We start from the raw sequence: 14659 nt of genomic DNA, 5'->3' as shown, positions 1-14659 counted from the left end.
TTCTATTACAGTGGTTAATGCCGCTACAGAACCAATGTATTGTTTTCGTACCTGGTTTTGAGTGATCTTATTGTAGCTTTGGTTTGCCTTCTTTGAATACATTTCTGATCTTTCATTATGTAGGAATAATATCGGCAAAGTTTCTTCTATGGATATGCATAGTACTGCTGAAGGATTTTCAGCACAGAATGCAGATGTATGCGATGGATTTATTTATCTTTCTTGCAATAACTTCTGTATATGCTTAACTGGCAAGATGATAAGTGATTTACTGTTTCACAGGAAACTGTAAAAGATGTGGTAGTGAGTGAGAAAATTAACAATGCATTGGAAGAGAAAGCAATTGATCAAGATCTTTTGACTTATGCCAGCAAGCAAGTATGTACCAGGATTTTCCATATCCCACTGTTAATGTTAATTTGTGCAGTGCCTAATTTTGCAAAATTATTTTCCCTTTTAGGAGGCTAAAAATGCATTTAAAGTGCTATTGGAGTCTGCAAATGTTGGTTCTGACTGGTCATGGGATCAGGTAATTCGATAGGTAGTTTGAATTATGTCTTACTTGAATGTATTTCTCACATTTCTGAAGATAATCTGATATTGTTATTGATTATGGTAGGCCATGAGAGTAATAATTAATGACAAAAGATATGGTGCACTGAGAACACTTGGAGAGCGGAAACAAGCTTTTAATGAGGTAGATCCTTGCTCTGTTTTCTCTTTTATTTGAACCCATATTCAGCATGCACGTTGTGTTAAGTGACAATTTGTGTTGTTCACGATGTTTCATGATGATTATTTATTGTTATCATAATTTTTTTCCCTTTTTTTTTTTTAGTTTTTGGGTCAAAAGAAAAAACAAGAGGCTGAGGAAAGGCGCATTAAACAGAAAAAGGCTCGAGAAGAATATAAAAAAATGCTAGAAGTAAGTTAAGTTATTAACTGCTCTAGAGAGTAGAGATTCTATAATCTCAATTCACTAGATTTAATGTTTTTATTACTCTGGTGATTATTGTGGACCTTGTACAGGAGTGCTCGGAGCTGACATCATCCACAAGATGGAGGTATGCGTTCTCTTTTTCCCTACATAGCATTGACAGTTGTTCTGGTTTAGATCTTATACTATATCATGGACATTGCATTGTAAGTGGTGTTTACTAATTGAGTCTTTGCACTATCATTCAGCAAAGCAGTTGCTATATTTGAAGATGATGAACGGTATAAAGCTGTTGAACGGGAGAAAGATAGAAAAGATATTTTTGAGAATTACATCGATGAACTCAGGCAAAAGGTATATTTTGGCCCCTCAACTCATCCATTTCAGCTGCTGTATTTGTAGAACATATGCATACATGCCCCTCACCACCTTCTTTTCACATATCAGTGACAAAACAACTACGTTATATATACACAAATATGCTTGAATATTTGTGTTCACATGCATCACAAGTTTGTTTGTCTTCTTCCATCTGGAAGCCAAATATCAAATTTTTATTGTTCTGTCAACCTTTATAAGTGCATTATCATCTATAAATTCTGTATGTCTACGAAATATAATGCCAAAACTGTCTTTATTTGTATTCAGATATTGTGAGCTTATTTGATAAAATGTCCTTATTGTATATGCTAAGTCAAAATCTCATAGGAATTAAGTGTTGCACTAGTTCCAGAGACCATGGTTTAAAGATTTCGATTTTGTAGCATATCCATGATTTTCATTTTCTTGAATTTGTTTATTGGCCAGGAACGAATGAAGGCACAGGAGCAGCGCAAGCGGAATATAATGGAGTACAGGCAATTTTTGGAATCCTGTGACTTCATTAAGGTACCTTTTAGCAAATTTCAAATTTTGCATTTGTGGTTTATATTGAGCTTTACGGTATTACTATTACTTTGCAGGCAAATAGCCAGTGGCGTAAACTTCAAGACCGCTTGGAGACTGACGAAAGGTGCTCACGCCTTGAAAAAATCGACCGCTTGGAAATATTTCAGGTAGCATTCTTCGTTTGACTTTCAATAGGATTTGTGATTTGTACTGTATTGGCAATTTCTATGTGCATTTTGTGTCTAATTTTAAGAGGGTTTTATAGGAATATATACGGGATTTAGAGAAGGAAGAAGAGGAGCAGAGGAAGATACAGAAGGTGACCTCAATTATATACTTTACCCATTTTGATTGGTATCTGGATTTTGGGATTATGGTCTGATCTGAATCTTTTATCAAAATAGGAAGAACTGAGAAAGGCAGAGCGTAAAAATCGTGATGAGTTCCGCAAGTTGATGGAAGGACATGTTGCTGCAGGCACTCTTACTGCGAAAACTCACTGGCGTGATTATTGCATGATGGTTAGCAAGGAAGTTTGTTTTGGTCATGGGGAGAAAAGTGCACAAGCTAGCTATTTCATTTTTTATCTTGCTTTCTGATATCTCTAATGGATTTTGTTTTCAGGTTAAAGAATCACCTCCCTTTATGGCAGTTGCATCCAACACCTCAGGTTCAACTCCAAAAGATTTGTTTGAAGATGTAGCCGAGGAGCTTCAGAAACAGGTAAATCTTTATCTTTCTATTCAGGTTTATTGCTCAATTTTACCCGGAAGTTACTAAAATAGGTAGTCAATCATTGGCTTTCTTTGGTCTTTCCTGGACTGAAGATCCTGGGTTTGTATGCGTTGGTGTTTATATGTATATGTTATTTTACATTCAATCTCAATAAAAATTCATGTCTATTACAAGATTGAGTATTCTCTTGTTTTCTTTGCTTACTATTTTAATTTCTTTAACCGGGTATCATTAATGCCATGTTTGTATGTGGTATTCTTGAGCAGAATTTGACCCAAGAGAGGTCTGAATTCAATTTCAGGAAGTATTTTGGTTGCATAGTAAACAATTTAAAAATATTCTCAGAAATTATGGCCCTAATTTCTTTGTTCAAAATTCCACTTAAGGGTTCTTAAGATACTATAAATCTCAAAGTACAGTTGAAGCTCATAAAAATCACTAAAAACAGCAAACATCTAACTGGTCAGAAATAACCATGTTGCTAACTAGTCACTTGGTTTATACATTTTTATCTCTTTTTGTTCGGTGCATGGAATGTGGATTCTGTGCTTAGGTTCAGTACTGTTCATGTTAAGACAATAAGACATGCAGGGATGGGTATTTTTGAAAGAAACTGTACCTAGTACCTAACAATTGTTTCTGTAGCTATTTTGGTAATCATGGTTACTTTCATTGAGCAAATGGATAGTGCTCATAATAACTTGCCTACTTTTTTTTAATTTACAGTATCATGATGATAAAGCTCGAGTTAAGGATGCAGTGAAGTTGAGAAAGGTATGGCAATGGAATCCAGTGTTTTTTCCTTAAATGCCTTTAATATTTTTTGTATCTAATATCTGGTAAGTTTTTAGATTTCTTTGGCATCAACTTGGACACTTGAAGACTTGAAGGTTGCCATTGCAGAGGATATTAGCTCTCCACCTATATCAGATGTTAATTTGAAGGTATATACATGTTTTTAACAGTTCTCGTTTTCTTTGGAATGCCAGAGTGGTTTGCTAGGGCATGCGGTTGGAATTTTGGGCTGCTGCAAAAAATTTTTATTGTTAATGAATATATATGTTGCTCAGACTTGGGTGCAGTTCGGGTGAGTTTGTGTCCAAGTATCTGACATTCCAGTTGCTTGGAATTGACAGCACAGAGATATAACTGCCCAGGGTGTGAAAATAGGATATGGTGCGGAGATTTATTGTCCAAAATATGGCATTGAGATGTTTAATTGTTATGTGACATCAATTGATTTTAAGGTGTGAGACAACTAGCTAAGTATTTAATTGAATATATGATATCCATCTTTGCAGCTAGTTTTTGAGGAGTTGCGTCAAAGGGTCAGGGAGAAGGAGGAGAAAGAAGCTAAGAAACGTAAACATCTCACTGATGACTTTTTTGATTTATTACGTTCTATAAAGGTGAGGCAGGCTATTTCCATAAAATTTTTATTCAATAGTTAAATAGTTTGGAAACCTTTTTTTTTATTCCATCTATTTGATCTTAGCATTTTTGTAGGATAGTTGAGTAGTTTGGAATTTTTTTTTCAATCTATCTGATTGATGAACCTGTTGCAGGAAGATGAAAAAATTACTTCATCTTCAACATGGGAGGATTGCAAATATCTTTTTGAAAGTAGTCAGGAGTTCAGGTACTTGCTGGTTTGATTGGATTTTGATAGTTTTAGGTTATACATTTATTATACTGCAATATTTTTGATAACTAATAATTGTTCATAATATCAAATCATTTTTCCTAGTATTTTCTAGAAGATTCCTTTTCTTAATGTTGACGAAGTTTTCATTAATTGGGAAGGCTTAGAGTTATTTGTGCTCCTAGATATACTGATATGGACCACTGATAGTTGTGACTTTTGTTCTTTGTCTGTCTATGCTTCTTTTTTATGGTTGTTCTGATGTGATTTCTATGAAAATTGAAGACTGACTTTGAAGAAATAATAACCAAGTATCTTTACCTGAAATTGTGCATCTAACTTCCTAGTTTCCTGATACCATTGTATATATTTTTCAGCAAATATTGCTTACATGAAACTTATTTGTTGAATGCTTGTGTAGTTCCATTGGGGATGAAGGCTTCTGCAAGGGGATATTTGAGGAATACATAACAGAGTTGAAAGAAGAGGCAAAAGAGAAGGAACGAAGACGGAAGGAAGACAAGGTATTAGATCAATTTCACTTATATAAATGCATACCATTTCTGCACTTAAAATATGAGCATTCATTTTCTTATTGTGAAATAAGCTTAAGTCGGTGCTTTAGTTTTCTTTTGAATTTCAATTAGCCATAAATCTCTGATTTGTCATTAGTCTATTCTTTGCATGTGCTCAAGGGTAGTGTCTCTCTTTAAAGTAACTATATGTGCACAAATATTTTTGCAGATGAACTTCTTTGGTGATGTGTCACCAGAAAATTCTTAGCAAACTGCATAAATCATTTACTATATTCTTGTTGCCCCAAATCTAATATGCCTTTTTTTTGGAGGGTGCTTCCTTAACCTGTGTAAAGTGTCTGGACTTTGATTAGGTGACTGTCCCATCTCTGATCAATGCTGTTTGGAAGTGTGTAAAAAAGAGTATATAATGACATTCTTTTCTTAGAAATGTGGATGTGAAGTTGATTTATTTTTTCTTTTTTTTTTTTGCAGGCAAAGAAGGAAAAGGAGAGAGAGGATAGAGAGAGAAGGAAGGCAAAGCATGGAAGGGAAAAAGAGAGAGGGCATGAAAGAGAAAAAGAGGAACACTTGAGGGAGGGACCTTTGGAAGGACATGTTGATGTGGCTGAAATTCAGAATGACAATGAAAATAAAAGATCAGGAAAAGATGATGATAAGAAACATCGGAAGCGGCATCAAAGTTCTGTGGATAATTTGAATGAAAGTGAAAAAGAGCGGACTAAGAATTCGCACAGGCATAGTAGTGATCGCAAAAAATCGAAAAGGGTATGATATTTGTTTCCATTTGTTTGTTTGAAATGGTTCCAACTGTGTGTTTAGAACACTTGATTAATGATCATTACTGCTGCAGCATGCATCTACCCCTGAATCAGATAGTGAAAACAGGCATAAAAGACATAAGAGAGAACATCGGAATGGTTCACGTAGAAATGTTGATCCCGAGGAACTTGAAGATGGGGAATTTGGTGAGAGGGAAAGTCGGTAGTTATATTATCCTACAAAATTCTAGTTCCATTTAGTTGTCAGCATGTTTAATGTACTTTAGCAACGGTAGGTAGCCTGTTTTTTTTTACCTATCTACATATTTTGATAGGGCAATGTTGTATCAGTATCATAATTTATTCTTTGTTTATTGATTACAAAAAGTTAAAAGATAGTGATTTCTCTTTCTTTTTTTTTTCATAATTATTTTCATCAACTACCTGGAATTTTCTTGTTCAAGTGATGACCATGGAATAATTAAAAGGATTGGTAAGGGTTTGTTGTGACAGAAACTAGCAGTTTTTAGAAGATAAAATGGTATGTTTATTTATTTTGTTTGCAAGGCGGGGAAGTAAGCAATGGTGTCAGCCTTTCAAGGTTTTACTAATTGGTTGCTATCCAGTGATGAGATGTTTCAAGCAAAAATTTAAAGCTTGGTTGTGTTATTGGGATTGTCATGCAACCTAAATTTTACTAACTGGATACAGATTTTGGCATTATCTGTTAGTTCTTCCTTTTTCTTTGCAAATTAATGATAGCAAATGGTGTAGGCTTCTGAAGTCTGGAATAGTCGCTAAGTACAGCTAGCATCGGCCCATTAACCATCAAATTTATAGCTCAGTTTTGGTTCTATCTTCCTTGAATTCTTGGTTATCAATGTCATCTGTATTATTTTCACTGTACACAAATAGTGCATGATATATTTCTTTATCTAATAACACCCAACACCCCCCAAAGAACAAACCAAAAAAAAAAAAAAAAGAGAAAAACTCATGCTTTTAAGTTGTGCAGTTGTTCTCCTGTTTGCTTCCCTTTGATTGTTTTGTCGATATGTGAATCTGTTTATTATTCTCCGTTTTCCTGTAAACTTCCGTACTCTTTCGTGTTCCTTTCGGCGTCTGGTTTAACTTTACAAGGGGGAGTGTACACATATAACTATTTATCATTGTAGCAGTATGATGATTCTGTTTAAAGAAGTGGAAATGGGCATAGACAGCGGCTGTTTCGCTTGTGTAACTCATCCATTTTACTGCCTGAGTAAGTCAATTATTTCCTCAACGATCTCATCCATGATAGTATCCCCTAACTCGAAGCCTATCTTCCTCTGCATTTGCCTGGAATAATTCCATTCTTCTAATGTGTTAGAGAAATCCATACTTGAGTCTCTAGAGTATTTCCTGCATGAGTAGATTTGCTCTGCTTTGATTAGGTTTCCCACCCCAATGAACCAGTGAATGTAGTTATACTTGTTTCTGACATTCTTCGTATCATTGTTTTGGATGGGTTCCCGTTCCCCTGTGAGGTTGGACAAAGGCTTCCTTTGATTCACAAGCTCTTTGCTTCCCCGGTGCTGAGGAGAGCAAGGTTCGATTATCTCCTTTGATTCTTTGAACCCAATGAGGCTCTCTCTCTCAATTAGTGATTTTCCTAGCCACTTCCAGGGAAAAGTTGTAAAGATGAAGTTTCCTCCGGCATCTTCGGTCAGAGTGGAACTCCTACTTGATAGGCTTTCTTGTCTTGTTATGATGTGATGCACTGTTTCCATGAGAAACACAGGGTCAAACCCTTCGAAGAAAAAAGATTAAAAAATAAAAAGAGAAAAAGATGCTAACCTTTGTCGGATGATAATGTATTTAACATTGACATAAGGTTGAGGCGCTTATCTTGAGTGCATTTCCTTTGACAGGTTTTATCTGTAAGAGTCTGCAAGCAATGTGAGTCGACGCTAGATAAAAAGAGCTTATACTTTCTTAAAACAAGAAAAAAGAGACCGAGTTGCTTCTTATATCTTTCATGCATTGGGGTTTGTCTCTCTAGCTGTTTGTGTTTTAACAGTGCAAGTAGCTGAGCTTATTGCTGTAGTTTTTTTTGACAAAAAGCTAAAATAGATGTTTCAGTACCTTTTGTTGTTCCACATTACCAACATTTGAGGCTTGAGAAGTTCTGCAACGTTCCGAAGGCAGAGGTTCCTCTTCAGGAGCGGAGCTGGGAAAGGCGGCGAATGGAGTTAGACCCTTCACTTCGGTAAAACCATTTGTTTCTGCAGTCTGAAATTCATCTTGGTGGGCTTTATCACTGCGACAAGAAGGCTCCTGGATGTCATTAGTTGCAACAAGTTTGTATAGTATCGACTTGACGATCCTTGTGGAGATTAAAACCATTTTCTTGTTCAAGTTGTAACTGCGTGGTCTGCTCAGGTTCTTAAATAAATTGATCTGGCAGCAACCATTTCGACCATTAGAGCTCATGCCTTTCACCAAATACCCTCTTTCAGAATGGCATATGTTCAAAGTAAAAGGCTCTTGTTGCTCTTGGAGATGCTCCTTGAGCTGTTTTGCGGTTGTTGACTTAATTGCACGAGAAGCCATTGAAGTTGCAAAATTCAGTGCGGAGGAGAGAGTAAGTAGGGGGAGGGGAGTGGACGGATGGAGTGCAAAATTAATGATTGGAACAGACAAGAAATGTCTGTCAGTGTTGGATGAAAAAGGAGAAACTTTTGGAAACAGAGAAAAAGAGAAGATAGAAGAAGAAGCTTTCGTTTTTGTTAGAGTGAAAGGCAAGCATATAGGCGCCAAGGCTATCATTTATCCCCCACTGGGGACAACTGGAATTTTCAAACAAAGGCAATCTTCCCAGTATAATTTTAAAAGCATATGAATATAGTTAAGAGGCATACTAGAATACCATGCATTAATATTCTTTAATTTATTTAACTGGTTGTTTCGACATTTATGAAAGCCAATGTTGTTGTTAGTTGTGAATGATGACTAAAATACTCAATCTGAGAAATATTCTTATTTGATTGATGACATCCAATTAGTACTTACTAAACCAAACCCTGAGGTCTTGTGTGTTTTTTAATATTTTAGGCTGATTTCAATATGGTTCTAATCATGTGGGTAGGTCCAAGTAGAAGAGTAGCTTGTTTCTTTGGGCAAAGTAGGTGCCGGACATCGAGCTGGGAGGCAAATTTTGGAATGAAATTCAATGTTTCCATGACAATGCTGATTGCAGTGCAGCAGGAAACTGCCAAGGATGCTGATTCCGCGTGCACCATTGCACTTCGTTCCTCTGCCTGAAAATATAGGGAAGTTCATTGAACACATGTATGATTTAAATTCAACAAAGTGATTGTCTTAGTACATCTCGTGTTGAATGTTTTGCACTTATTATAAATCATAAATTCATAAGTGCAATACTCTTGAATTGTTACCTTAGTTGCTATGCTTCCAAGCAGTGGCTGTCGTCCAGGACTTTGTGCACTCTTTAAGAGTTCACTCCACTCTCGGCGCACCCAATTATCATATGTTTTCCTTTTCATTTTTCCAAGCATCGTTCTTGTTCCATTCCAAACAATCTATAGCTCCATATATAGGACTTGCTCGGCCAAAACGTAAGAATTAACAGGTTAAGCTAAAAATTCTGTGTGTTGATGGTTTTGATCAGATCTTGAACTTAATTAATTATTGATTGTATATGTATAATCAGTTCAGAGGCTAGTTTTTGTATTGGTTATTTGGTTGGCTTGTTATATGTTGAACCCTGGTGACGTTCCTCAACCTCTCCGAATGGTATCAGACAATATGAATACATTTTGGCAGGGATAGTTAGGAGGGTGAAGCTTAGTAGTGGCCATGAGCATTGAACCAGTTGATCATCAGGTTGGCCAAAACAGGAAGCAAGCGACAAGTGGCATAGAGATTGGAGCCATATATGTGAAACTCATACTTTTACCGAGTCTTGAAAGAGAGGTCAGAGGTGAGAGGTCCAGACTCAATCTTCCATTCTATACATGTATACATGTGTACAAGTTTACAATGTAACTATCTATGTGGCTAAACACATAGACACTTCCCAAGTTCGAATCCCCATTTTCTAATTTAATTAATTATAAGAAAATGAAACGAAAAAACAATAGTGATCACACATCCAATAATGCTTTTAAATATCAACTTTGCATGAACAAACAAACAAGGCATGCAACAGGGTAATTTCAACGGCTCGTTTGTTGCTCTGAGATGACAATGACCTGCTGCACACAGTTGTCCTTGCAAAGAAGAAACTCGTGAAGGTTAAACAGTGGATTTGGATAGTGAACTAACTTTACCCGTAAAGTTGGCATGTCCAACCAAAGCTCACCGCACAACCTTCTCCCTTCACCAATTGTCATGCTTAGATTCTTGCTTTTCTCTTTTATACTTTCATTTATTTATAAACGCTAGCCGTCCACCACCCAACCCACACTCTACCTTTAATTAATGTGCAAAATCTTTTTAATTTAATTCATTACGTCTTCTTTTTATTTTTATTACTATTTTTGTTGGGAACATATAATTAATATATATCCATTCGTTGTTGCTTTGAGGAGGCTAATGTTGAAAATTTTGCTCATTCAAATGGAGAACATGATTGACTGTTACTTATGAGCTGAACCTTCATCATTCTCGAAGGACCCCATTTGCCATTGGTTTGCTGCCATAACCATGACCTTGACCAAATTGGACCACTCACCCATCCATTTGGCATGGCATAAGTCATCATAATTTTGCATTACAAGTTTTGCTCCCTGAATTTGATGCACCTCATTATGTTACTTTTTCTTCATATTTAATTTGCTAAGGTCTAGGAGAAATATATATAGTAATTTTCATGATTTTGTGACAACATTTCATTTTTCATATAGTATTATAATTAAGCTAGTTTTTGAGTTTGGGTTGTTGGTCTATATTTCAGAATGCAGATATATATGATCATTAATTTTACTGTTTTTAATTCAACTAAAAAATTATTTTAAAAAAGGGACTAGGTAACAATATTTTAGGACCACATAACTTAGTCTCATTTTTTGTTGAGATTCTAATTTCATCCCAAAATCAATGGATGTTGCTATAGTTATAAATTATAACTTAAACCAAGGATTAAGATGGATGATTAGTATGTAAATAGAGTCAACTCCTATTCTTAAAATCCTAGTATCCTTTTACCCTATAAAATAGTTAGCATCCCCACATCCTTCACATGTGTAATCATAATTACGCACGGCAGATGTTTGATTACATAGTAATCATGATATGGCGAGGCGTCGACGATGCCAAAGCACGTTAAACAAAATCATGTTTCTAAAGCTACCACATGATTTTTTGTTTTTTATAAACCATGTGGTCAAGCTTTGCTTAGGTAAAAATCCAATGCATGTTACGAATTTTAATTGAACCAAAGTAAAACTGGCCCCCTCTAAGATATTCTAGAGCATAAAAATAGACAAATCAGACAGAAAATTTTAGAATATCGTAAGAAGAAAAGAGCGGTTATAGGTTCAATTCAAACCGTAACGTCTGACTTGACCTACGAAGCGTGGAGAAGAAAAGAAGAGAAAATTTCACTTTCTAGAACTTTGGGTACATTTTGACTCAATTACCCGTGGTTCCTAGAGTTTTGAGCTCATATCATTTTAGTCCCCATAATTTAAAAATTAACTCATTGATTCCTAAACCTTCAACATTATAACAAAAACAATCTTGTTATCAGTATTTTCGTTAAGTGACATGTATCTAACACATGTTACCTCGTGTGTACATTGCCTATTTATTTGAAGTTTTTTTTATTTATTTCAATTTGAAAGTTTTATATTGTAAAAGAAAAGTAAAGAATATTTATTAAAAATATAGAATTTAAAATTTATTTATTTTAAATTATAATTTTTTTGTTTTGTTTTTTAATATTTTAATTTTATATCTCTCTTTTTTCTCTTTTTTTCTCCCTCTCTTTTCATTGTCGATTAAGGACCAATTAGTCAAGATAGAGGACTGTATTTAGCTTCAATAGTGGTCAGAAAGTTGGTTGGGCCAAAAACAACCCTTTACCATTGTCAACTGATGTTTGGCCGATGGAAGAGAGAGAAGGAAAGGAAGAGAGAAAATGAAAATAAAAATAAAAAGTTAAAAAAAATGAAAAATCCACAGAATTACTCTTTTACACATCATATTACACATGTTTGATATGTATAGGAATATGAATGAGGCAATCTACTTTGAGCTACTCAAATTGGACTCGATGAATATTCTAATTCAATTGCTCTTTATCAAGTCGAATTAAAGTTTTGTAATATTGGACTTGAATGGCTCACAAGTTTTATCAAGCTTTTGAATTTTTTAATATTATATACATATATAAATATAATAAATATTATGAATATTTTGTAAATATCCATTTATGTTATTTATAGCTAGATTTGATGTTAATCAGATTAGATTAGGATATAATCCATCTAATTTTTAAGTGTTATCCTCATCTTGTAAAAGGGTTATTTGCCTATAAATAGGCTCTCTTAGTTCATTTGTATACACATACTTCAATAAGATTTTTTCTCTCCCTTGAGTACTTTCTTTCTTCTATTTAAATATTCTTTCAAGTTATTTTATTTGTTCTTATAAAGTTATTATTTTTCATAACACGTTATCAGCACGATCCTCTAATCTCTCACCCTCACCTTCACGCTCTAGCTTCACAAAGTCGACGATCCTATAATCTCTCACCTTCGCCCTTAAGCTTCACAAAGTCGATGATTTTATAATCTCTCACCTTCACCCTCAAGCTTCACAAATTTGACGATCTTATAATCTCTCACCCTCAAACTTCACAAAGTCGAAGTTTAATTTTTCTTCAGGTAATTTTTTTTATTGTCATTTTATTGTTTTGCCCAAATTTTACCAATTTCTAATAAATTAATTTTCATTTAGTGTTTTTCATCAGTCAATTAATTATTTTACTTGCCAATTACGATATTGTGTACTACTAACATTTACGTTCTTCTTTTAAGCTATCACAATATCAAATCTTACAAAGCTTGAATTTGTGGCTCTTGATATTACTGGCAAGAATTATCTATCTTGAATTCTAGATGCTGAAATCCATTTAGATGCTATGGGTCTTGGTGACACAATCAAAGAAGAAAATGAAGCATCCAATCAGGATAAGGCAAAAGCAATGATTTTGCTTCACCACCATCTTCATGAAGGATTAAAAATTGAGTATCTCACAATAAAAGATCTTGTCGATCTTTGAAAAAGCCTAAAGGAAATATATGACCACCAGAAAATAGTAATTCTGTCAAAAGCCCGTTATGATTGGATGCATCTGCGATTGCAAGATTTAAAAACTGTAAATGAGTATAACTCAGCACTATATAGAATCAGTTCTAAACTAAAATTTTGTGGAGAAAAGGTGACTAATGCTGATTTGTTAGAAAAAACATTATTTACTTTTTACGCCTCAAATGTGCTCCCGCAGCAACAATATCGTGAAAAAAGTTTTAAAAAATACTCTAAACTAATTTCATGTCTCTTTGTGACTGAGGAAAATAATGAGCTATTGATGAAAAATCATTAATCTTGTCCAACTGGTTATGCTCCATTCCCTGAAGTGAATGCGATATCATTTAAAAATTCTGACCGTGGTCGTAATCGTGGACATGGAAAAAGTCACCATAATTACCGCAATCGTGGTGGTTAGACAAATTATTATTCTGATAATAAGAATACCCACCAGAAGTGGATAGTGAAGAGATACAAAAAAAAACAAAGGTGGACAAAGTAAAAAGAAAATAGAAAATGTTTGTTATCAATGTGGTATGAAAGGTCATTGGTCACGTACCTGTCGTACACCAAAACATCTTATTAAACTTTATCAAGCATCACTAAAAGATAAAGGAAAAAACATCGAAACAAATTTGGTTGAAGATGATAGCCAAGTTGATATAACACACTTGGATGTTGTTGATTTTTTTGCCCACTCTAAAGGACGAATTGATCATTTGATTGGTGATGGGAATCCCAATAATGAAATTTTTTGAATTATTTATTGATGTGTTTTAGTACAACTTTATTAGGAACTTGACATGTTTAGTATTATTCTATTAAGAAGTTAATATATCTATTAGGAAGATTTTTTTTTTTTGTGTTTTAATAATAAAGTTTATATTTAATGTTCTCTTATGTAAGTTTCTTACCATATATAATTTTTATTTTCTTGAAGAAAATATGGATATTCATCTGGTTAGACCCAATATCAATGATGAAGATATATGTCTAATAGATAGTGCTACAACGCACACTATATTTAAAGATAAGAAATATTTTTTCCACTTGACAATGGAAGAAGCTAATGTCAATACAATATCTGGTAGTACAAGATTAATTGAAGATTCCGGAAGAGCTAATATTTCACTACCTGGAGGAACAAGGTTTATAATAAAAGATGCATTACTTTCTACTAAGTCTCAAAGAAACTTATTAAGCTTTAAAGATATTCATTTGAATGGATATCATATCAAGACAACGAATGAAAGAGGTACTGAATACCTTTATATTACATCAGGTAAAAAGTGTGTATTGAAAAAATTACCCACTTTGTCCTCTGGAATGTACTACACAAAAATTAATATGATTGAAACTTATGTTATAGTAAACCAGAAGTTTACTGATAATTTTAATGTTTGGCATGATCAGTTAGGTCATCCCGGATCAATAATGATGCGAAAAATTATTAAAAATTGATGTGATTATCTATTGAAAAATCAGAAGATTTTTCAATTTAATGAATTCTCATTGCTGCGTACTCTCAAGATAAATTAATTATAAGGCCATCACCAGTTAAAGTTGGGATTGAATCCCTTGCATTTTTGAAACATATTCAGGGTGATATATGTGGACCCATACATCCACCATGTGGACCATTCAGATATTTTATGGTTTTAATTGATGCCTTAACAAGATGGTCACATGTGTGCTTATTATCAACTTACAATTTGGCATTTGCAAGATTACTTGCACAAATAATTCGTTTGCGAGCACCTTTTTCTGATTATGCAATCAAGACAATTCGCCTTGACAATGCTAGTGAATTTACATCTCAAGCTTTTAATGAATATTGCATGTC

General features: G+C 34.2%; 2 protein-coding genes across 5 annotated transcripts in view; one reads left to right on the top strand and one right to left on the bottom strand.

Moving 5' to 3' along the window:
- PRP40B (pre-mRNA-processing protein 40B) overlaps positions 1–5926 on the top strand; it is a 13267-nt gene extending 7341 nt beyond the window's left edge. For all 4 annotated transcript variants that reach the window (XM_021440277.2, XM_021440201.2, XM_089782872.1 and 1 more), the window contains 20 exons: positions 1–36; positions 124–196; positions 283–378; positions 461–529; positions 620–697; positions 839–925; positions 1030–1064; positions 1186–1291; positions 1745–1825; positions 1900–1992; positions 2091–2144; positions 2230–2346; positions 2450–2548; positions 3287–3334; positions 3412–3504; positions 3862–3969; positions 4126–4199; positions 4624–4726; positions 5213–5506; positions 5592–5926. The exon at positions 1–36 is cut by the window's left edge and continues 314 nt beyond it. In XM_021440277.2, coding sequence (XP_021295952.1) covers positions 1–36; positions 124–196; positions 283–378; positions 461–529; positions 620–697; positions 839–925; positions 1030–1064; positions 1186–1291; positions 1745–1825; positions 1900–1992; positions 2091–2144; positions 2230–2346; positions 2450–2548; positions 3287–3334; positions 3412–3504; positions 3862–3969; positions 4126–4199; positions 4624–4726; positions 5213–5506; positions 5592–5726 — 1879 coding nt within the window. In that variant the 3' untranslated portion in view covers positions 5727–5926. The remainder of the gene's footprint in view (positions 37–123; positions 197–282; positions 379–460; positions 530–619; positions 698–838; positions 926–1029; positions 1065–1185; positions 1292–1744; positions 1826–1899; positions 1993–2090; positions 2145–2229; positions 2347–2449; positions 2549–3286; positions 3335–3411; positions 3505–3861; positions 3970–4125; positions 4200–4623; positions 4727–5212; positions 5507–5591) is intronic.
- Positions 5927–6255: 329 nt separating this feature from the next.
- Positions 6256–8103, bottom strand: LOC110423194 (uncharacterized). The gene is made up of 3 exons (XM_021437354.1): positions 7624–8103; positions 7336–7426; positions 6256–7258 (listed from the first exon to the last, which is right to left on the bottom strand). Exons 1-3 carry the CDS (start codon positions 8089–8091, stop codon positions 6750–6752), a joined length of 1068 nt encoding a protein of 355 aa, XP_021293029.1. The 5' UTR covers positions 8092–8103; the 3' UTR covers positions 6256–6749.
- Positions 8104–14659: the final 6556 nt, after the last annotated feature.

This window comes from Theobroma umbraticum, unplaced genomic scaffold (genome assembly GCF_002168275.2).
Source record: "Theobroma umbraticum cultivar Fairchild unplaced genomic scaffold, ASM216827v3 scaffold_30.0, whole genome shotgun sequence".
Lineage (NCBI taxonomy): Eukaryota > Viridiplantae > Streptophyta > Magnoliopsida > Malvales > Malvaceae > Theobroma > Theobroma umbraticum.
This window is presented reverse-complemented; position numbering and strand designations above follow the sequence as displayed.